General features: G+C 46.8%; 1 protein-coding gene across 1 annotated transcript in view; it reads left to right on the plus strand.

Annotated features, from left to right (window-relative positions):
* Nucleotides 1–3593: 3593 nt before the first annotated feature.
* Pkp1 (plakophilin 1) overlaps nucleotides 3594–22601 on the plus strand; it is a 47667-nt gene continuing 28659 nt past the window's right edge. The window contains exons 1-2 of the mRNA XM_008830288.3: nucleotides 3594–4116; nucleotides 14327–14433. Of these exons, the coding sequence (XP_008828510.1) occupies nucleotides 3915–4116; nucleotides 14327–14433 (309 nt within the window). The 5' untranslated portion in view covers nucleotides 3594–3914. The remainder of the gene's footprint in view (nucleotides 4117–14326; nucleotides 14434–22601) is intronic.

The following is a 22601-nucleotide window of genomic DNA, read 5'->3' on the forward strand; positions in this document are numbered from 1 at the left end:
CATACATGCAAAGGCATCCAGAAAGACATTACCATGATGCAAGGAATCAGTAGAGAGCTAGAAGAGAAACAGATTGGTAAGGGAGGGCTCACATTTAGACTGGAGAGGAGGAGCTATGATCAGGGATGTTGAGTCCTGAGTTAGATTTGACAAGAGAGCTGGCCCTATGACCTCTGTCCCAGTATACAAGTCAGATGCAAAGAGATGGACTAAATAAGGAGGGACTGTCTTGACAAGCATAGGAGCTCAGAGAACAAGGTTATCCCTTCTTCCCTCTCCATGGAGATTTGGCATCAGTTTGGGTGCAGGTGGAGGTGATCTCATCTGGTAAGATACAATCTAAGCAAGGTGAAGCTGCAGCCTTGTTAGAGGTAGCAGAAGCCCCAGCAACCTCTCAGTGTTCCTCAGAAACATCCTCCATCTGGCAGGACTTCCCTATATTATAGGAAGTAGTTACATAGTAAATACTTGTTAAATAAATGAATCTACATTCCACAGTTTTAATGATCACTGAGGCCACAGGATATTTTCCTCTCATGAAGACTGGGAACCTTGAGTGTTGTGTGAAATCTGGGTCAAGTTAATGCTATAAGCAGGTAGCAAAGAAAAGCACTATCTATTGCCATTCACGTTTCAATGCCTTTAAGGATGAAAATTTGCTCATATTATTTCAGAATCAAGTAAAAATTAACTCATTCCAAGCTTTCCCAAGATCATACTCCCTTAGCTTCCAAACTCAAATTGACCCATGCCCATCAGAATCTTCCATCTTACATACATGTTCAACAGTCTCCTGAAAGCATGTTGTATCTGAGTTCCTTGGGTGGGTGTCAGCCTCCACATTCACTCTGTACATTGTTAAAGGAAACTTTAACAATGTTTCCTTCTTTTCTGACTGATTTCTAAAACTGGACCCCACATGGTGTGGGGCTCAGAAAGGAGGGAGAGAGATGCTGGAAACAGATGAATATCTGTTCTTCATCTGGCCCTGCAAGAATGACTTGACTGCCCCTTCCTCCCCTTCTTGTAGCTCACAATGTCAGGCTTTGGTTTCACTATTATCTAACTTCTTAGTGTTTCCTTGTGTGAATAACAGTACCTCTTGGAGTGGTTATGGGGAGGATCAGGTAAAGAGTGCATGCAGTGGTACACAGCAGTAGTGGCAGGGGTTGGTCAGCACTCCCTGTGGTCCCTTACAGGTTCTCATTCACTTTGATGTTGAGAGTAGTGGGGAAAAAGAAAATGCCATCCACAGGACCTGATTCAAGATTCTTCTTCTCTACAAACCTCATAGAGACATCACAATTACAATGTTAGGATTGGCATGAACGCAAGGGGACAAAGAACATCATGGAGGCATAAGGAGACATGAAGCAAGTGACCTAACCCAGCTTGCCTGACTTTCAATGCCACATGATAGAAACAGATACTGTTAAAAGATTGATGCATGGAAGGGTTTGAGTCCACTGCTCGCCACCAAGGAGTCATGAGGAAGTAACCTGGCATTCTGGTCCAGACTGCCTGTGTTTGGCCTTGCCTTTATCAATTACTAGCTGAATGCTCTTACAGAGCCTCAGTTTTCTCTGAGAAAACTGAGAAAGGAGACTGATGGTACTGATACCAGCTTTGTAGGATCATTGTAAGGATGTCAATGCTGTCATAAAGGGCTCAGAGCCAGGCCCCACCTGAAGGCACCATACTTGTAGGAGTATATGTGCTGGAGCATAAATGCTGCTGGTTGCTATCAGTGCAATACAGATAACATCAATACCAAAATCAGCTACCAGTGGTAGCTGGACAAATTGAATTTTATATCTGAAAACAGTTTTAAAGATAATCAGTTTGGGCTTCCATGGACTTGATTTTTATAAAAATATGAACTATTCCAATCACCTGCTTCAGGGCCCATGTGTATTCTAGAAGGTAGCAAATTTATCATTACTTAAATACCTAATTAAGGTTTATGATAGTTGGCACACTGGATCTCAGCTAGGCCAAATGTATGATATAATAGAGTTGCATTTTTATAAACTGTCATGTCTACCTCATAGTACACTTGGGCCCTTATGTAACCAATGTGTGCTGTACTTTAATGCCCATTTTATAGGACTTTTATAAGGGAGCCTGGATAGTGTGGAGGAACAAGCATTGGGCCAGGAGTCACAGATCTGGTTAGAAGAGAGGCTTTATCTATGATTCACAGGAACACTGTAAGCAAACTGCCTTCTCTCCTTACCAGTAAAGTTTGGAGCTCAGCTGAGGTGATGTACGAGGCAGTCTGTATGTAGAATGCAGTCATATGAAGTGGTGATAAAAGACTGCAGCTGTTGAACATGTTGGCATATTTTAGATCATGTTTCTAATTTCTTTTTAAGAACATAACCCTCAAATATAAAACTGTTTCTAGAGGAATATATGGTCTGCTTTAGAGCCATTGCTGTGCAAATGGCTCGCAGGAATGCCTTCTGGGGACACCTGAGCTGCCTGTATGTAACACCCACTCCTCTGGAAGTGATGGAATGACCTTCATGTGATCCTTGAGACTGTCAGTCTTCTTGATCCTCCTTTGCCCCCTGGTTGTCCCCTCCTCTGCAGATTAAAACAACAAACTGAAAGGGACTTCTGTGGGCTGTGAGCTACATCTACAAATGACAGCATCTCACAGCTATTGGAGACCCAAAACCTAAGCTGACCAGATCACACAGCTACACAGTTCAGTGGTGGATCTCCAGAACCAGAAACCTGAGTCATCAAGAAGAGCATAAAATATTCCCAGTATCGCTTACTTCAGTGGGCAAGGCAGGGTGTGCTGCCTTTCAGAAAGATTGCCATCAAGTGCTTTAAAAAGTACTCAGCTGCTGTTACACACTGAATTCATTGGCGTGGGCTCCCCAAATACCTGGAGAGGATGTCACATGCCTGAAACATTCCCATGCATGTCCCAAGGTTGTGTGCATATACAGAAAACAGTCTTTGGACAGCAGGCTCATTGTGGGTAGTTTTAGAGATGAGGCAGCCTCCGATTTTTCAGTAAGGTTTCAATTAGGGTTTATTTACCTTAAATTAGCTAATGTCATCATTCAAAAACTTTTTATTGAATGCCTAATATATACCAGGCATTGTTTTAGGAGTTATGTATGGAGTTCCAGAGAGGAGCCATTGTTCACACGAATTTTGCAGGTTTTGTATTTATATCCTAGCTAGCGACAGATGTGTTACTTTGTGGTTTATCCCAAATATTGATGCTGGTATGGCCTTCCTACTCAACTCCATTTCGTTCAAGCTGAAAGCTGTTTTAGAGAGGAATGGGTTGCTCTAGTAAGATTGAGCTGTCCTTTGGACCAGAAAATGTGCTTCTGTGCTCGGCCTGGGAGCCTCCCACGAAAAGGGCTGGTCTCTGCCATGACCTCAGTATTTGAGGGGTACCTCGCTTTAGGGGACGGTGAGGGGGGAGCTTAACAAGAAAGGCTCCCTTTTCTGAGAGAGAACTCTACTGAACTGGGCACACAGGAGCCATCAAACACAAGACCTAGGGGCGTCTCCCCTGGGCCTCACGTCGGCCAGGAGGGAAAGGAGGAGCCCAGGGCGTCACGCGCAGGGGATGGCCGCCCTGCCCCCCAGCGCGCTCGGCGGTGCCCTGCAGCTCCGAGTCTGAGCGGCGGCGCGGCCGGCCGGGTGGAGTGGGTGGTGCAGGGCAGGGGTGGTATATCCTGTCTGACTGAGGGCGGGCCCCGCCAGTGCCTCCCGAGGGACAAGCCAGGGCGGAGGCGCCAAGAGCAGCAGCGGGAGCCCTCTCGTAGACCACTCACTCTATGGCCCTAGGGAGCCGCTGAGAGCGAAACGCACACTCCCGCCCGCAGCACCGACCCGCCGCGCCTTTCCGCCCCGCCGGCCGGCGCGCGCCTCCCGCCACCATGAACCACTCGCCACTCAAGACAGCGCTGGCGTATGAGTGCTTCCAGGACCAGGACAACTCCACGCTGGCTTTGCCCTCGGACCAAAAGATGAAGACGGGCACGTCGGGCAGGCAGCGCGTGCAGGAGCAGGTGATGATGACCGTCAAACGGCAGAAGTCCAAGTCCTCCCAGTCGTCTACCCTGAGCCACTCCAACCGAGGTAAAGGCCGGGCGCCCACCGGGTCAGTGCTTCACTCCCGATGCGCTGCGGACGGGCGGCGGGGACTGAGCATCGGCGGGTCCGACAGGGTCTGCGAGGACTGCCAGCAGCCCAGCTCTAGGGCAGTTGTCAGAGGGAGGACCTGCCCACCCCTGCGCCTAGCCCGTTGCGTAAGCCCGAAGGCATGCTGTGGGTCAGGATGAGGCGCACCGGCTACCCAGAGAGCCTTTGCAGCACCCCAACTGGTTGTAGTGTCCAGAGTGCTGGATCCAGACAGGTTTCTCTTCCCAGTCCAGATCCGGGTACCAGCTCCATGCTGTCTTGAGATGTCTGTCTTGAGGTTCCAGACCCAGCGCTTGCCTATGGTCAGACGCTACCAAACCCGCCTCCCCTCAGTCTTTCCCAGACTGCGATCCCCTGCGCCTTCAGCCTCTCAGCTTGCACCCAGGCTGAGAGGGACACCAGCCTTGGCAGAGGCGGTGTGTGGTGAGGGAAGGAGGGTAAGCTAATTACTGTGACGGAGTACCAGCTCAGGAGCAGCGCTGTGGGATGGGGAGGTGGATAGGAACCCCTATTGTCTCTAGATCCTCGGTACTTTACCTGGAGTCTCACAACTGGAATATGCAAATCTGATTAGAAGGCCACCATAGGTCCAGTGCTCCCATGAGACAAGGAAGGAGGTCTGGGTGCCCTCTTTCACAGATACCAAAACAGACCCCCCCCCCCCGACTCAGCTTAGGTAGAAAGAAGGATCAAACCAAAAGAGTAGGGAATGAGTATAGGGGGTTGGGGATACTCCTAGTCTCAGAGAGACCTCAGCTGAGCCCACACTGGAACTTCACAAATTTGGGCTTCTGGCCTGTGCCCACCCCAGCCTCTGTGAGTGACAAGGTCCTGGACTGGGAGAGGCTAAAAGAAAGGGACAGGGTCCCTGAAGCTGAAGGTGGAAGGTGTTGTACCTGACAGGGGCATTAATAGAGAAATTCAGAGCAAACACTTACATATAAAGGATTCTTGGTAAGAAATATGCCAATGTTCAATTATCAAGTATCATTAGCAAAACTTTAATATGTTTGTTTCTTTGTTGTTGTTTTTTTTTTATTTAGCCAAATTGAGTAAAATGCTAATAAAGACTACACACAGTACACCTGTTCAGGTCAAGCAGGACCTATGTATTCATTAGTGCCCAGGAGACAGTGAGAGGCAAAGGTAAAGAGGGAGACAAAGGAAATAAACTTCTGCTGGTTTGGGAGCAAACACACAGGCCCACACTCTCTGCACCTAGCATCTGTCCCTCTCTTCCCCTGTTCCCTAGTAGTCCCTGGGTACAGCTAAAGGGGGGGGAAATCGCTGTTGTTGGCAGACTCTGCCACCTCCCACACCAAAAAGTTTTGCTGTTCCCTGTGCCCTTTACCCTTGTCTGGGCTCCTGGCTCCTCTCCTACCAGATGCAGACTCCCTTGCTTCACTTCCCTTTTATTTAGTGCCTTTGTCACTGCTTTCTAGTTTCATTTAAAAGGTTTGGAATAACAGAGGGCCTCATTTCCAGCCACAACCCAGAGCAAAACTCAAGGGCACCGAGTCTTCTCTGGTTGAGACTTACCTTGTCCCTTTCCCACTCTACCCTACCAGATTCAGCTCCTGACTCATAGTGCCAGGAAAATCTCAAACTGAATTCAGTGCCCAAACACCCCTTCTCCCCACCTAGCAGGATGTTTCCCATCTCAGAGTGCTGTTTCTGGCTTGGACTTTGGGGTAACCATCTGATGGTCCCCCAAGAGGGTTCAGCCAGGTGAAGGCTGATTCTCATGCCTAATGCATACTTGTCCAGAAACTCTCCTGGGACTGACCCTGTAGGTGTGTCTCCTCTACCATTGGTCCCTGGGGAGGTTCCCAAAGGGGGCCAGTTTCCCCAGCGGCATTTGAGCTGGAATAGGCGGTTGGGGCACTTGGAGCTGGTGTGTCTGGTTTATCTGGCTTTGTTTTCGTCAGCTTTCTCTGTCCTCTCCATCAGAAACGCCCAAGCGTTGTGCCTTTGCTGCATGGCCACTCTACTCTCTCTTGTGCCTGGTGATTTCCATGCCATGAGCCTGCTTTCCATCCCGACAGAGACCAGTTGGCAGCTGTGAAAGGACTCTGCCCCTGGACACTTGAATTCTCCTTTCATCTTCTCCTGGAACAAAGAGTGGTTTCTTTGGGGTCTTGAACCCCTTATCCAGCACCCCCCATTAGAAACCCATACTCTAAAGAAGGCCAGCCATCCCACCACACCAATTGCCTGGCAAAATGGCCACTGTTCTTTGAGACCGTGGGGGACAATCAGGAATTATTTACCCATGGCCTTTTAGAAGTGGCTTTTCCATTGTCCTTGGACCCTTGGCCATGAGAGTTCTTTTCTATCTTTTCAGCCAGGGGGACTTGAGCTCTTGGGGGCTAGAGAAGGAATCTGGCATCATATACCTATATCTACCCATCCCTTCCCTGAAACATGGTAGACCAGGTCCTTCAACCTAGACATAAAGTTCCCAAGAGGGCTGAAGACCTTGTAGAGAGAGGCTGTCTACCCATCTGAATTGGCCCTGAAATGTTGTTTCTCTGTGCTTTCAGGGTGTCCCTTGTGTGTCAAGGTAGCAGGTGTTTTCTTCCTAACTGAGTGGGAAATAAGAGGCAAATGGCTACTTAGCAAGAGACCTTTGCTGGGAATCTTGACATCCTAAGGGTGGGAAAGGCCTTGTGAGTGTTAATAATGATCTCAGCTATGATGAAGGGCTGACAAGTTGTTATCCCACCCCAAAGGGATCACGATTCTACCTTCTAGATTTGTAGAATTCAGTTGGAGTCTCTTCCTCCAGCTTATTCCATATCTCATTTGATCCAAGCACAAATGTACTGCTACCAGGACACAGACACCACACACAACGTTCCATAAAAAGGATCTTCCTTTTCCTGTTGCTTCTTCCAAAGAATCTAACACTACCTGCACAATGCTGCCTGCTCAAATGTCTGTGATTTCTAATTTCTGTCTTGGACCTGAAGTTCTCAAAAGTATTGCTTCCCACTAAAATACAGAGCCTTTATTCCCCTATGCCCAGAGGTTAGAGTTGGATTGGGTTTGGGGAGGTGCCTGCTCACCTTCCAAGGTTCCCACCTATTCAGGCTCCTAGGGCAGCCTTGGCCAGCTCCTGAGAGAGTGCTGCAAAGGGGCAGCCTTGGCCAGCTCCTGAGAGAGTGCTGCAAAGGGGCAGCCTTGGGCCGCCCTGCCTTGTGGACTTCTGTGTCTGTATTTGCCTGTGTCTCAGCATGAACCCTGCCTGAGGAAGGTTCTGTCATCCCACTCTTGACAGTTGCCCTCTCCTGGCCACAGACTGTGGACAGACATCACTGTGGGTTGTTTACTCAGGAGCTAAACTGAGATGAAAGATGGTAAAGGGCATTTGCGTTTAAGCTTGTTCCAGAAGCAAAAAGTACTAATTAAACTTCAAATGAACTAATTCTGTTTCTTTACCATGGATCATGACTTGAAGTTGGGGTTTTAGCCAGAATTTCTGTTGACCTGTTACAACACATGCAAAAATGCTGAGTATTTCAAGGTGTTCTGTGGCAAATCCTGATTGTTTCTGTGGATTCCATCCTTTGCTATGATCACTGGCAGAGTTTGTAAAAATATATCACAGGACAGAAGGAGCAGTGACCACACTGCCAGTAATCTGTGGGGTGGGGCTGCCCCCCAGAAAACTATAAATACTAAATGCCAGTTATTCTAGGTTTGAAAATCTGAGATGTGCTTCTTTTGGGGGCTGTGACTTCTAGAAGGTATACGATGTTTGACTCTAATACAATGGAAAGATGTCAGATATCCTTACTTGACATTCTTTATAGGTTTATTCTACACACATGTACATACATTCTCCACATGTACATTCATATATTGTAGACACACAATTACTCTACATACATGAACATGTACAATTACATACATACATATAACCCAACATACATGAATATGTACACATATATACATGTGACACATATACAGACCCCACACACATGAATACACACTTACATGCATATATTTAGCACATACAGATTTCACATTTGAAGAATGAATATAGTCTCACATATGTATGCACACATTTACCATACACATCTATACACAGATACATACACAACACAAACCCTATGAATGCACATGCACAGATATACACAGCACATACCCCAAGCACACACACACCCCACACCTTGCCGATTGTGCTGTGGGAGGAGCCATGTTTGGTGATTCTCACTCTCTGCCATGCAGTCTTGGACAAGTCACTGCCTTTCTCTGAACCTCTGCAGCTGTTAGAAGTTGGCTAAGAGCATGTCAAAAGTGCTTTGTGATGTCAATGCTCTTTGGAAATAGATTTCTAAATCCCTTTGTTTGTAAACACTTTGCCCAAACTTTCTGAAGCTGCCCTGCAAAAAAAGACTCCTCTTCTGTGGCATCCCACTTGTTAGGTCTCTCTAGTAAACGTCTTAATATGCAAAAGTAAAATTCTTGTCTACTAGTCTCAAACACTTGGCTGCACGTTAGAAATCTGGTGATTTTAAAAAACAAATACCTAGGTCCTATTGTCTGAAATTCTGATTTAGTCAATATAGAGAGTGGCACAGGCAGTGAGACTTTAAAACTCAGCTGATTCTGCCATGTAGCAAAGTTCAGAACTGTGATCCTAGTCCCTACCCTTCACTCTTGTGGGTCTGTCACAAGGATTTGCTATACCCTGCCATGTACCAATTTCCCACTCTCACACCCTGAATGGAGTGGTTGCTAGTGATAAGTGCTGAGACCCATTCTAGCCTTTGCCCACTCTAACCTACCACCCTGCCTCCATGCCAGGCCTGTCTGAATTCCCCCACACTCCACCCAGACCATGGGTTTGGTGGTAGCTACACAAGGATTATTAGAAAGAGCAGACTCCACAGAGCTGGGCTTACCCATGGCTCAACAGAGCCTGCAGGAGCTGTGTGTACTGGTAAGGTTGAGGAGAGAGTGCCTAGGCCGAGTAGCATAAAGAGCTTTGGCCTTTCTGTTGTGTGCGTATACGCAGGAAAAGTCCAAGAACCACGGCAGAGTGCTTGGTGAAATTGTGCTGAACTCCTTGACCTTCCTAGGATCCTCAGAGTTCCAGAGAAGGAGAAGCAGTTGACAGCGTTCCCTGTGGCCAGGCAGAGATTTAGGAAGAAGACTGGCCTCCTCCTGCAGCACTTGGCCATCTGCCCACACAGTCCCACTCTTGAACATCTCCTGAGGGATACTGTCTCACAGTGTCTTCCTAGCAGTTTTCTTTGTTGCCTCATTTAAAATCCTCTTGCTGTGGGTCTACCCTTAGGTACAGTAGATGAAGAGATCTGTGATATGAGTGTGTGTGTGTGTGTGTGTGTGTGTGTGTGTGTGTGTGTAGTAAATGCCTTTTCAAGGCTGAAAGACAAAGGCTTCTTTTACAGGGTTTTATGCTGAGAAACAGGTGTGCTTGATTCAAGTATAGAAGTTAAAAGACATATTAGCCTTATGGGAGATAGATTCGGCAAGATATAAATCTCCAGAGAGGCTTGCCTGTGATGAGTTCCCTGATCATCAAAGTAGAAGGATTCCTGAAAAACAGAGAAATAGAGGAGTTTCAGATGCCTTCTACCTCTGAGGGCTGCCTATTAGTCAGACAGGCTGTGTCCTGAAGGCCTTCTCTATATAGAAACTAGTCCTGGGAATTGGGGATGAGATGGTCTAGTTGAGGTACAAAGTCCCTTGCTTAGGGAGCGCTCAGCTTGAATGGGGAGATCCAGGCCATGCTTTCTGGAAGAAGGGTGGGCAGGTACACATACAGGTATACAGACCCTGTACTCCTAGGGACACACCAGCCAGCAGAGAGTAAGCACAGCCATTGAACCCATGCTAATGTGGTTGTGCTGGAGATTTAGAGTGCTAAAAGATGGATGGGATCATCTGTAGCTGATTTTTATGTAAGGTTTTGAATGCAGGGAGAGGGATTAGTTAAGAAGAGAAAGAATGCTTCAGGTACAGTGGGTGTGACCTGTTTGAAAGCTTAGAGGTAGAAGAGGATGAGTCACTGCTGTCATATTTGCCTGCTCCACCAAGTAGAGAATTCTATATCCCTGAATGCAGGAAGGGGCTGGCTTTCAAAATTTTGTAGGCGAGAAACCTTGAGTTGCCCATATAACACAGAGAGCCAGAAGGGAAGATACATAAAGGAAAAACAGTCAGGAGCATGGCAGACCATCCACCTTGGTTTTATACACTGAATTTTCACATTGACATAGAACGAGAAAAGCAGCTCATATGGTTTGTAAAGCAGGGGAAGTAAGCAATGTCCTGAGGTGTTAGGGTTCTCAGAGGGGCAGGTGTGTCCTGACAATGATGCCCAAGTTGCACTGGCTGCCAGCTTCACTGCGAAGCTGCCATCTTTTTGCTCGTGATGAACACCATCTAGAGAACAATGGGGAAGCAGATGCTTGGAAGGAGGTACAAGATGATTCTGTGGTATGAACTGGAAGTTAGGATCTCTTCCCCTGACCCCAACAAGAATCCTTTCCAAGGAGGCGGCCTTGGGTGTCTGGAATTGTGCATATCCCCTTTCTCATCCCAATTGACAGGACACTCAGAGCCCCTTGAGTAGATGATCTGGTTAAGTAGAATTCAAGGACCCTGATCCCATTTGGCATTAAATGGAGATGTTAAGCCTCTAAGTACCAGAGTACCTTCACAATAAGCCTTCACAGAGGAAAAAAGAAGGTCCTTTCAAATGGCCAGATCAGGCCAGTGAGGTCCAGCCCCAACTAACGGTGCCTTGTGTCCAGGATCCCTAGAAAAGAAGAGCCATGAATCTGGCTTTGTAAAGTGCCCAAAGGACATAATGGTGGAGACAGTGCAGGCATGGGTTGGAGATGAAGCAGGTGCAGGTGTTGTTAATCAAGAAAGCGTTCCTAGAAGTTTTTGTAGAAATGGAAAGATCAGATGGAGAATGAGGTGTTGTGGTTACACTTGCTAAGAAGCATCCTCTTCTTGCTCTTGAACTTGTCTTTTAGAGGCCATCGTTCACTATCCAGATACCCTGGGGTCAGGAGAGAGGCACAGAGTTTCTGTGTGAGAACAGTGCTGTAAACAGAGCTCACCTGCCACCTTTACCTATAGTTATTGCTAGGTGTGATTCCAGGTGTGTGACATTTCTGGATTCCTCCCTACCTCTGCCACCTCTTCAGCAATACAGCTACTTTCTGCCAGAGAAGCTGTGCTGGCTGGCATCATGGTCACCTCATTGTTACAGGGAGCTAAGCAGCTCCCTAATTGCAGACATCTCTTGGAGGATGCCTTCAGGAAGTTCCTGGAAGGAACCAACCAAGTAAGAGTTACATTTCACAGCTGTCTTCACCAGAGTCACTCTGAGACCTGGGGACCAACTCTAGGGATTATAGAACCTCTCACTCTCTAATTCCATATGCCCATGTGTCCCTGTGTCCATTTCTGCCTCCATAGCACCGTCCCTACTTTACATGGAGAAAAGCATGTAAGAGAGCAGTCAGGCAGGTGCAGGGCATGGAAGGAGATGCTTTAACCTAGAAGGAGTCAGGTTATGCTGATAGATTAGCTCTCACAGGGGTGGAAGCTACTGGAGGTTGCCTCTCCAAGTAGGAGACCCCCTGCAGCTTTGCAAAACTATCACCACTCCAGATTTTCCATTTGGAAACAGCTGGCTGACCCATGCCTGCCCTTTGAGGAGAAATGCCTACTTACAATATGAGAGCCAAGTAGACAATGGCCTGCCAAGCTTTAGAAGAGATGACGGACATAGGGTGGATAGAGGAGGGTAAGACCTGGCTGTCAGCTCCTTGGAGTCCTGATTGTGTCTATACCTGGCTGCAATCCCCTCCCTGGTGACCAAGCCCACAGAATGCCTCCTGCCTCCTGCTGACATTGCAGTCTGTCCAAGGAAGCAGCTCCATCTTGGAAACAGTCAGGGGCAAGCTACCTGCACTCACAGAGAGCTGGGAGTACGTCAGAGGCTCTGTGGATCAGGTAGAGTCCCAACACTTTAGTCCCAGGGGCAGGCCTGTCAAGAGGTAGACCTGGGCCCAGGCGCTATGGGATGTGCTTCTGAGACTCTGTGGATGGAGAAGGTCCTGGAAGGACCCTGAAGCATGAGACAAAGGAGGCAGGGTTAGCTTCAGTTGCCTGTCTATCTTCCTTGAAGGCTAAACCTTGTCTTAGGAGAAGTTTCTCTGAGTGCCATTGGGCATGTGTCACTATAATCACACAACCATAGAACACTGAGAGTGTATGGAGCCTTTAGGATACAGAGAAGCCTCTTTTTACAGAAGAAGAATCTGAGGCCCATAGTGAGCTCATGAGCCAGACTAGTACCAACCTTTCTTTTCCTTCCTTCCTTCCTTCCTTCCTTCCTTCCTTCCTTCCTTCCTTCCTTCCTTCCTCCTCCTCCCTCCCTCCCTCCCTCCCTTCCTTCCTTTCTTTTTGGTCTTTTTTGAGACAGAATCTCCCTGTAGCCCCAGCTGGCCTGGAAATCACCATGTAGACAGGCTGGTCTTGAACTCACAGAGATCTGCCTGCTTCTGACACTCCCCCCCACACCCAAGTGCTGGGATTAAAGGTGTGTGCCACCACACCCAGCGACTAGTACCAATTTAACACCTTTAGACTTACAGGGAAAAAATGAGATTTACACAGTTAAATAGCCCTATGTCCACCTTACACTCTAAGATGGTGGGTGGGAGTCAAGGGAGGTGCCCTTTGTTGTGAGTGGTCATCTGGCACTGAACAGCTGAAGTGACCCTAGGTAGGAATGCTGGCTTAATCCCTAACTGTTCATCCTGTTCTAACCTTACTCCAAGTTTAGATAATCTAGTTCCCAGGAAATGGCTTAGAGCTGGCTGACTGAGGCAGAAGGAGACACATGGACCCAGGGGAGATCAGGATCCAGTCTTCCTCTCCTTAGACAGGATTTCTGATGGGGGAGTCGAAGCATCATTTTAGAAGAAAGGGACTTATGCCCCTCTAAGAAGGCTCTTGCTTGCCCTGCTCACCTTTACTCCCAGAGGCCATATTTATGAGATTTTAATCCAGTCTTGCTATGAACATCCAGGCCACAGAGCTCCCAATGTAGCCAAAGAAATGGGACATCAGGTGGCACGTGACTTGGTGTACAACAGCAGGATGGATCACAGGCTAGAGGAATGGCCTTGGGCAGAGCTGATCAATAAAAGCTTCCTGGAAGAGCTGAGGCTTTGAAAGATGGATGGAATTCAATGACTATGGCCCAGGAGGGAAGGCAGATTCAGTGTGGGGAGTGATGTGACCTAAGTCATGAGTGTATCCCTGTTAGCTATGTTTCATGACAGTGTGACCTCAAACAGAATAGCTTGCTTCGAGCTGGGCTTTGCTGTAGGGCCCCCTGCCATCTGGTGAAAGGGAGAAGAGGACAGGCCCCACCATGAACCCCAAATCCAGTTCTGCTTTCTGTGATTCAAAGCCACTTTGCCGCTAATAACACTAATGACACTCTGTCCTCCCTCAGAGCCTGTCATTTGTGGGTCTCCAAGCACTGTGAAAACATTAATTAATCCTCACTGGGCCTTTGAGGTTGATCGCTGCTTCCCCTTCACCAGCTGGAGGACCTCTGAGAAGAAGGAAGGGGCAGGTTTCTTGACTACCTGTTGGGGCTGAGTTCAGTTTAAATCCACAGTCCTGACGGAATTAGACTCCAATCACGCCTGTGCTGCTTGGTGGCTCTGACCTTGGGGATCTAAACTTGGAATGTCAAGATCCTGCCTTCCTTCCCCTAGTGGGAAGCTGATCTTTGTGGAGCATGGACTTGTGATTCCCTGGGCTGGGACTGCAGTACTCCAAGGTCCTCCAGACCAACTCCTGACCTATAGGTGTCAAGGTACTGCAAGGGGTAATACAAGCCTTCAAGAACTGTCCCTACAACAGTTTGTGGTGGCCCTTCACTGGGCCCCAGCTATGCAGGATGTGGAGAGAGATAGAGATGGCCAGCAGATGACTTTTTCTCCACTCTCCCCCCAGAAGCTTAGACTGGTCCCCTCCATGGATGTGGTGGACCTGGATACGGGTGATGTTCTGGGGAGCAGGTATGGGGAAAGGTCACAGTCATCCCTGCCCTAACCCCGCTTCCTCTGCCTTCCAGGTTCCATGTACGATGGCTTGGCTGACAATTACAACAACTATGGGACCACTAGCAGGAGCAGCTACTACTCCAAGTTCCAGGCAGGGAATGGATCCTGGGGATATCCGGTAAGGAACTGCTTCTATCCACAAAGAACTGTACTGTTTAGGGGGTCCTGGGGCTCCTGGTGGAGAAAGCTTCACTGGATGTTAAAAAAGAGCAATACAGACTTTGGTTAGGATTGTCAGGTCTGATCAGGTCTATTCGCTTGGCCGTTGCCTCCTAGGGGTCTCTGCATACAGCTTTGCTTTTATGCTGATTGGGTATTTGAATATCTCAAGTGAAAACATTTTGGCAAAGGCATAAAAAAAAAGAAGGATTAATTTAAAAGTTCATTTCCCAAATTCTTATTTGATCATGGATTTGTGAGAAGTTTGAATTCTAGAGGTTCTTTATAGACAAGGTTAGAGGATTCTAAGAAAATAATGAAGGATGTTTTTTCTTCAGTGTTCACTGATGGTCAGAGAAGGACCTAGAAGGTCCCCTCTGCGTCCAGGAGATCATGTCCATTGTAGTGACTTCTGTGAAAGGAGACTTGTCTTGGAGTAGAGCTTTGTTTGAGTTTCAAATCAGAGAAAGCCTAGGTTCAAATTCAAGCTCTGCCACTCACTAATCATGTGACTTTGGGCTACTTCAACTTCTGGGCCTCAGTTTCCTGACAGGTAAAGTGGTTATAACAAAGTCTACTTGGGGTTATTGCCAGGATCAAATAAATTAATATACATTTTTAAAAAGAAATTATGATTCTTAAGAAAATTAATATGGGTATAGATTATTCTAGATCCTTTAATCCTGGTTCTGTCACTGCCTTCCTGTTGGCTCAACTCTCTGCAACAATCTGTCCATTTATGAAACAGATAATTTACTGAGCTGAACTCTGTGCCAAGCACTGTGGTAAGTGCTCTTGATACAATCATAGGAATCAGTACATTTTTCTTCTACTCTAAAATCGGGGGTATTGTGCTAGATGGCACCCAAGGATTCTCACAGTCCTCAAGCTTCATAATTTTTGTTTATTTTTTTCCATTTCAACATTAGCTTTCATTGCTATTGGGAATTCTTTTGTGAGGTTCTCAAGATATTGTGCAGCTAGAGAAAAAGGCAAAGCGGAGTTCTGTCTTCTTGGGGGTTTAGGATTAGCAGCATTTGCTTCTAACCACATTGACACAGTTGTCACTCCTGATTGCTAAAGGTCCTGGGGGCCTGGGCAAGGAAGAGGTTGAGTGGTGTTTGAGTTTGGAGTTCTTTTGTCATTGGCTTGATTCCTTCCTTCCTTGGTTTTGTTGGGGCTAGTTTTGGAGGATATGACTTTCTTACATGTGACAGGTTGGAGACTAAAGGAAAGAATGAACTAGGTTTTCTACAAATTTATTTCTCATTTTTTTTATTGCATATGTCAGATGGCACTCTTAGTACAATATAAATTTACCTGATCAAACCAAATGAGCTTGCAAATAAGTCACAGATGTGAAAGGGCTTTAAGACAAGTGTGATGGCCAGACAGAATTAGAAGATGCCTTAGTAGTACAAAATAAAGGGATTAGGTAAAACACAAGAAAGGCAGATTGCTGAATTTGCTAGTCCAAGTTAATAATCATGCTGACAATATAGATGTTACATGTCTTTCATGTATAATACCAGATTAGAGCTCAGAAGCTTCTACTCTGGTTCTACTCTTTTCTGTGACCTTGGATAAAACCCGTAACCAGTCTTTTCTCCTCCATGAAATAAGAGTGAGGATACCAGTTTGTCTACTTCATTCATTATATTGATATCATGTTACACTAACTGTGCTATCAAATGGACAGTGTAACCATTGAAATTTGGGAGGTGGTGTTCTAAAAAAACCTCATAAGGCCTATGCTGAACATTTGGTTTCTAGGTAATTAACTCAATCCTTAGCTGTCTCACTTGCCTTTAATGCTTCCAAACAGCCCCCACCCCTCCCTGTGCCCATTTTCTGACAACCACTGAAAATCCCTTTCCTTCCCGCACCCTAAGGCCCAACCCTCCTCACTTCTTTGCTGGCAAGACTGCAGACATGACTCATGACAGGGTAGCTGCTGAGGCACGTCCTGTCTCCTCTCAGTTCAGGAGAGGCTATGGGAACAGGGAAGAGCAGCACACACACGAGGATTTGGCAGGGGGTAGGGGGTGGGGGGGAACTGAGTAGAAAGGAAGTGGAATACTTGATATTGGGGCCAGACATATAATCAGCCTAGCACTCGGCAAACACCAGATAGGGTCCAGATTTAAGGAGAAAGAGAATAGCAGAAATAGTAACAGATCTGTGGTGTGAGATAATCCTGTGCCTGTGGGATTTTCCCATAGATGGTACAACTGGCATGAATGTTGTATTTCCCACCCTCTGGTAAAACCAATATGGCAGCCAACACAGGGCATGTAGGGAGCAGGCTTTGGTTCACCATCAGCTGTTTTCAGGAGCTTTTGAGAGCTGATGGAGGACCATTTCCCACAAATACTTCATGTTCATTCAGTCAGCCAACTGGTATTGAGCAATTGCTGGGACACAGCAGTGAGGGACGTGCACTGTAGATGAAACTGAAAAGACTCTGACTTTGCCCTCAGTGATCGTCTAGTCAAGTTGGGAGAAGCAAAAATCAACAGACAAATAGAGTACAGAAAACAGTTTCTGTACTGAAGTTTTATACCAGCACTTGCTCTGCTCTAAATGCTTCTAGAAACTGTAAACATTTTTGAGTGGAACTGTCTTCAGTGTATTTTAGGAGCCATATGAGCACTGGTCTTTTGTCTTTATTGCCATGACCCGTATTTGACAGAAACAATAGTACCCAGTTTGAATACTCCATTCCTCCAATTTGGCTCCAGTTCCAAATAACAAACCATCCTCAAATAACAATGCTTTATTACTAGTGAGTATATATTTTATTTGAATATAGAGACATTCTCTGGTCAATTCTAAAAGAAATTTCTAACAATGTGTTAAAATCAGGAATGTTACCTTATCTATATCAACAAGTCTAATTTAAAAAAACTTATTTTTCATCTCTGATCTATTTGTAATATCTACAATATTACAAATTTAGAAAACAATATAAAGAGTCCTATAATGAAGTTTAAAATGAAGTTAATGTGAAATATAAAAGGCATGTAGGTGCTTAAGGCTTAGGACCAGTCTTGGTCCTAAGAACACCATTGGCCCCATCAGGTCTCTGCTGACTACTGACCACTCTAGCCTCCTTCTTTAGAGTCAAGGATCTACTGGAAGCTAGCATTGAAGCCCCAGAGTCCTGCAGGCCTCAGCAAGAGGAAGGAATCTGTAAGCAGGGCAAAGAATGTCCCCCACCTGACATATCAGATGACCAGACTCTGTTCCTCCGTCCCAGTTTTCAGAACTAGACTTGTGGACTATTAGAGTTCCAGTGGGGTTTACATTTTACAGTTGAGGAAACTCAGGCCTAGAGAGGATTAATTACTCATCGAAGGCCTCACAGCTGACCAATAGTATGGCAGCCTAGATCCCTGACCCACTACCTCCTAACCTGGTGGAGTCGTTTTGTTTCCGTACCCCTAGGTGTTTGTACACTTTGTGATAGTCATTTTATGGATTGCTGTAATCTCTGTATTTCAGCACTGCAGCTGTGTTCTAGGGACTTGCAAAAGACCTACATATTCAAATCCTTCATTCCCCTCTACCCTCACATTCCACCCCAGCCTCCTCGCCTTTGGAAGGCCAGTCTAATTCCAACAGGAGGGACATGGCCATATCTTTCCCCTCCTAGACTCAAGCTCAGTTCACTTGATAGTAATTATTCATTGTGGTGGTAGGGTGTTAGCAGAGTAAGGTTATCAGGTGAAACACAACTAAGTACAATATTTGGGACACAGTCATAGTGAAAATCATTTGGGTTTTGGGTTTTCATCTGAAATTTAAACACAACTATATGTCCTGTGTCCTATTTGCTGAAGTCTGGCAACCCTAAGTCATTACCATAATTAAAACAAGTGGAGTTCTTATGAACTCCTCTCCTAAGCTAGGGACCTAAGCAGACTTACTTTAGGTTGCAGCCATTTCGGTGAGGAAATGGAAACCTTATGGTCCCTCTTGGTTCTTCTCATAATGGGTCATTTGAATACCTACCTTCCTCTGGGTCAGCTAGACCAGGATGAGGGATGTGGAAATCTGGGGCCAAGTGGAAGGCACAGTTCTATTCGAAAGCTGAAAATAGTAAATTTCAGAGTGTATCTGAATTAAGACAGCAGTTCTCATTTCTTTGAACATCAACACTACAGAGTTTTCCTGTTTTCTTTTTTAAAGATTAAAAAAAAATTTTTTTATGTTGTCTGTCTCCCCTTGGCCTGGACTCCACTGCTACCGTTGTGCACCGGTCCAGTCATGGAGGGTCGGGTGAGGAGAGAGACCAATGGGGAGAGAGGGGCCTCGGGCGGTGGCGAGTACAATGGGAAGAAACACCGGAGACTGTGTCAGTGGACAGCTCGTTTTAACATGGTGAAGCAGAAGTTTTTATAGGGAACTTTTGCTGGCCAAGTGGCGGGGTTGGGTTTTTGGCAGGTAGGCAGGGAGGGGGAGGGAGGGGGCTTCTAAGGCTACGGGGTGGTGTTTGTTCATGGCGCCTTTGTCATCCGGTCACATGATCTACAAGAAACCCGGTAAGGATTGAGGATTTAGCCACTTAGTAATTTTGCCGGGGGCTGTTGGGTAAGAGACAGTATATTTTAGAATGGAGCAGGCCTGACTCTTGCCGTCCTCACTAGGAGATCTCCAGGGTTGCTTGGCCATGCTCTACATTCCAGGCACTCCTGACCTATTCCCGACATTATGTGTCTGAGAGTTTGCTTGCATGTATATAAGTGTACCACCTGTTTGTAATGCCCACAGGGATCAGAAGAAGACGTCAAATCTACTAGAACTGGAGTTACAGGCAGTTTCAGACTGCCAAGTGGGTGCTGGGAACCGAACTCAGGTCCTTAGCAAGCACAGCAAGTGCTCTTAACCATTGAGCCATCTTCCCCAATCCTGAGCTTTCCTATTTTCAAAGCACGGGCATTGAGTTTTTCTGGGAGTCATATCAAGTTAGGCCATCCTTCCTAGGACCTGATCTGAAGAGGAGAGAAGTCATATGGGCATCATTAGCCAGGGGTTTCAGAACAGGGTGAACCATGGTGACTGCCATGTTGAATCAGTCACCATGCTCAGTTAAGTCCAGCTTGGCACACCTCAGAGTGAGAATCCCTGGGAACATAAAGGGGGAGACTCCTGCCTTTGTCTGGATCTTTGTTCTAGCTTCTTGCTTAACTGATATGTCCGTATTTGGTGTTCTCCTCACGCCAGGGTCTAGTGGACAATGTGCTGGAGATTTTTACTCTAAAGATAACCAAACCTGCCTACTCTAGACCTAAAGTTACCTGTAGGAAACCCTGCTGCAGTTGGGAAGACTACAGTTACATCTGTTTCCACAAAGGAACAGGAAATCCAAGCACAGTGCTCTCTGGATTGGTGGTTCACCTTCAGCCAGTTAAACTGTTGAGAGTGCATAAGGGCTAAGTTGTGGGCCACACAGTGCAGAAAGGTTTCCAGAAGAAACATGGCAGGACTCTTGCCCTAGGAGTAGCAGAAATAAGCTGCCTTTAACTAACCCACAACTAACAGAGGTTATACCCCAAGAAAGTCTGATGTGGAGGAACAAGCCCTGGGCTTTGCCCAGGACCTTCAGTGTAAATCCTGGCTTTCCCCACTTAGCTACCTGTGTGATTCTAGGCATCTTCTTAACCTGGCTGAGCCTCAGTTTGCCATCCCTGAAGACCCTTTCTCAAAGGGCAGTAGCAAGGATATAGCTATAATATATCTTATCAGCAGTGGGAGACCTAATTCTAGCCTCAGCTGGGCTGATACAAACTGAGGAACCAGGAATGGCTTTTGTGTCTCTTGACCTTGGCTTTTTCGGCATGGAGCGAGACTCTTTGATTAGATCCTAGCCAAAGGCTAGTATAGGCTTGACTAGATCTTAGCCAAAGGCTCCATGTGGCTTGAGAACTCACTCTTGACTCTGAGCTTCAGGGCCTGAAGCCAAACCTTGGTGACTTCCCCAGGGTTGGAGTTAATGGCAACTCCTCTAGTCCAGATCTCTGCTTCAGTCTTCCAGGTGAAGATTGCACTTCCTTCCTGCTTTCCTATAAGCCACCAGGAAAATGGAAGTTAATTAGTTCTTGCAACAGCAGGGAGGCATGGCAGGATTTCATTTAGCTGTACAGAGAGATAACTGAGGCACAGCATGTAGCTCTGCCCTGACTTAAAATTCAGACCCAACTCTCTCCCCTCCACCTTCTTCCCAGCCCTGAGAGCCTCTTTCCAGGTGTATGAGCTGGGATCCTTTGGCAGTGTCTGCTGGCCTCTGTCTCTTCTTGCAAAGTCCAGGTGAGGGAAGATAGAGTAGACTGTGGCTCCTGCTCCCAAGTAGCATGGATCCCGCTCCAGGAGGAAGCGATTGATGTGTTTGCCGACTTAGTGTCCCTGCTGCCAGCTCATGACTCACTCAGCCTTGGGAGATAGGAGGGTCCCACAAGGGCCCCAGGCTATCACCCAACAAGAAGAGGCAATGATCCTACTTGCCAAAGGACAGAATGTGCCTCAGAGAGAGAATGGAGGTAAATGAGAGAGCTGATGGGTGATTCCAGGGAAGCATCCTTCCTGGTAGATGTGGCGTATCTCTCCACGAATTGCTGCCACAGGAATGCTCCCTGGATTTTAATTGTGGAACTTCACCTGTGACAACTGTCTACATCTAAGGAGTCCTTGGGCATGGCCCTCCTTAACAAGTCACAGTCCATCAGAGTGGTTCTGCTTTCACCTGAGAAGTTTCTATATTGGGCAGATTCCTTTTCATGTGTCTCTATAGCTGACTTAGCTTCTCTGAGTAGCTTAAGGCCCCTTCTCCTAGCTGAGGACCTCTTAAGTCTAACATCTACAGCCTTCTTCCTTCCTTGGGGAAGAGAAGTGGAGGATACCCCCATGAAGGCCCCATGGGCCTATAGAGGGAGGAAGACATGGTTATGGAGAGAAAATGCAAATGTTATCCCTGATTGTGAGCTCCAGTGGGGAATGAGACAGGCCTCCTGGAGATGCTGAGCACTGAACTGTGAGTGGGGAGGATGGAGGATAGCAGAAAGCTCTTGGTCTGAAACTGGGGCCTTGGGAGTACTGTTCTGACTATCACAAAGAATGGTTAACACCATAAGGCAGGCAGCAGCTTGCAAGTTGCCAGCTCCAAGGGTCTCAGAAGTCTTCCTGGCTTTGTGCATCTGATCCCTGAGAACCCAGCAGAGTGGATAGAGCGTTTCCATCCCCATCTCCTCTTGTCCCAGTGGGGATCTGTAGGCCTTCTGGTCCTGCCTAGGTGTGTGGTCCTTTGTAAGGGACAGGAGGGAAGGGTAAGTATAGCCAGCTGAGGACATGGTCAGCAATGCAGGCCTCAGTGAACAGCCAGGATGCTGTTAGCAGCAGACTCTTCTCACAAGATCCCCAGAAAGGAATACCAGTGTCTCCTGGGACAACAAAAAACAGTTTTAGTTTGATGGATCAGCTATGGTTTCCAGGCAAGTTAATGCAAGCTCTGAGCTGGTGGCCAGGCTTAGAACCAATGCTTAGACTGATTCACCTGGGGAGGGATGGGAGCTCAGTTTCTTCCTCCCTAACTAGGTATTAGGAAGCATAAAATAATGTTCTGGCCCCAGAGAATGGAATAGGGTCTTCTTTCAAGAGGGAAGCTTCCAGAAGAGTTGGTCATTGCTCCCTACCCCCACCCCCATATATTCTAAGTACAGTCTCTGAAACTTGAGAAGGGAATATGTGAAGAATCAAGGATAATTGTAAATATTTTCTTTTTTATTCCAGAGGTAATTAGTGGAGTTTTGTTTTTTGTTGTTTGGGGGCTTTGGAGTAGGGGAGAAGGGGGAAGGCCTGACAAAAAGCAATCTACTTAACCAACAAGCCTTTAAAGTCCTTACACTGTAGTTAAAAACAATGAACAGATGAAACGACAGCCTAAGAGAGGATATAATTAAAAGCTAAATTCTGCAGCACACGCTGACTTCAACCTCTGCAGGCCTCAGTTTCCTGCTCTGTAAATGAAGGGGTGGGGGGCAGGGGAATCACCAAGCCATCTCAGCTGGAGTCATGAGGTTGGGGGATGGGGTCCTCAGGTTCTGGATGATAAGCAAGTGGAGGTTTACAAGG

Source organism: Nannospalax galili, unplaced genomic scaffold (genome assembly GCF_000622305.1).
Source record: "Nannospalax galili isolate Female #2095 unplaced genomic scaffold, S.galili_v1.0 scaffold113, whole genome shotgun sequence".
In the NCBI taxonomy this organism is placed as follows: Eukaryota; Metazoa; Chordata; class Mammalia; order Rodentia; family Spalacidae; genus Nannospalax; species Nannospalax galili.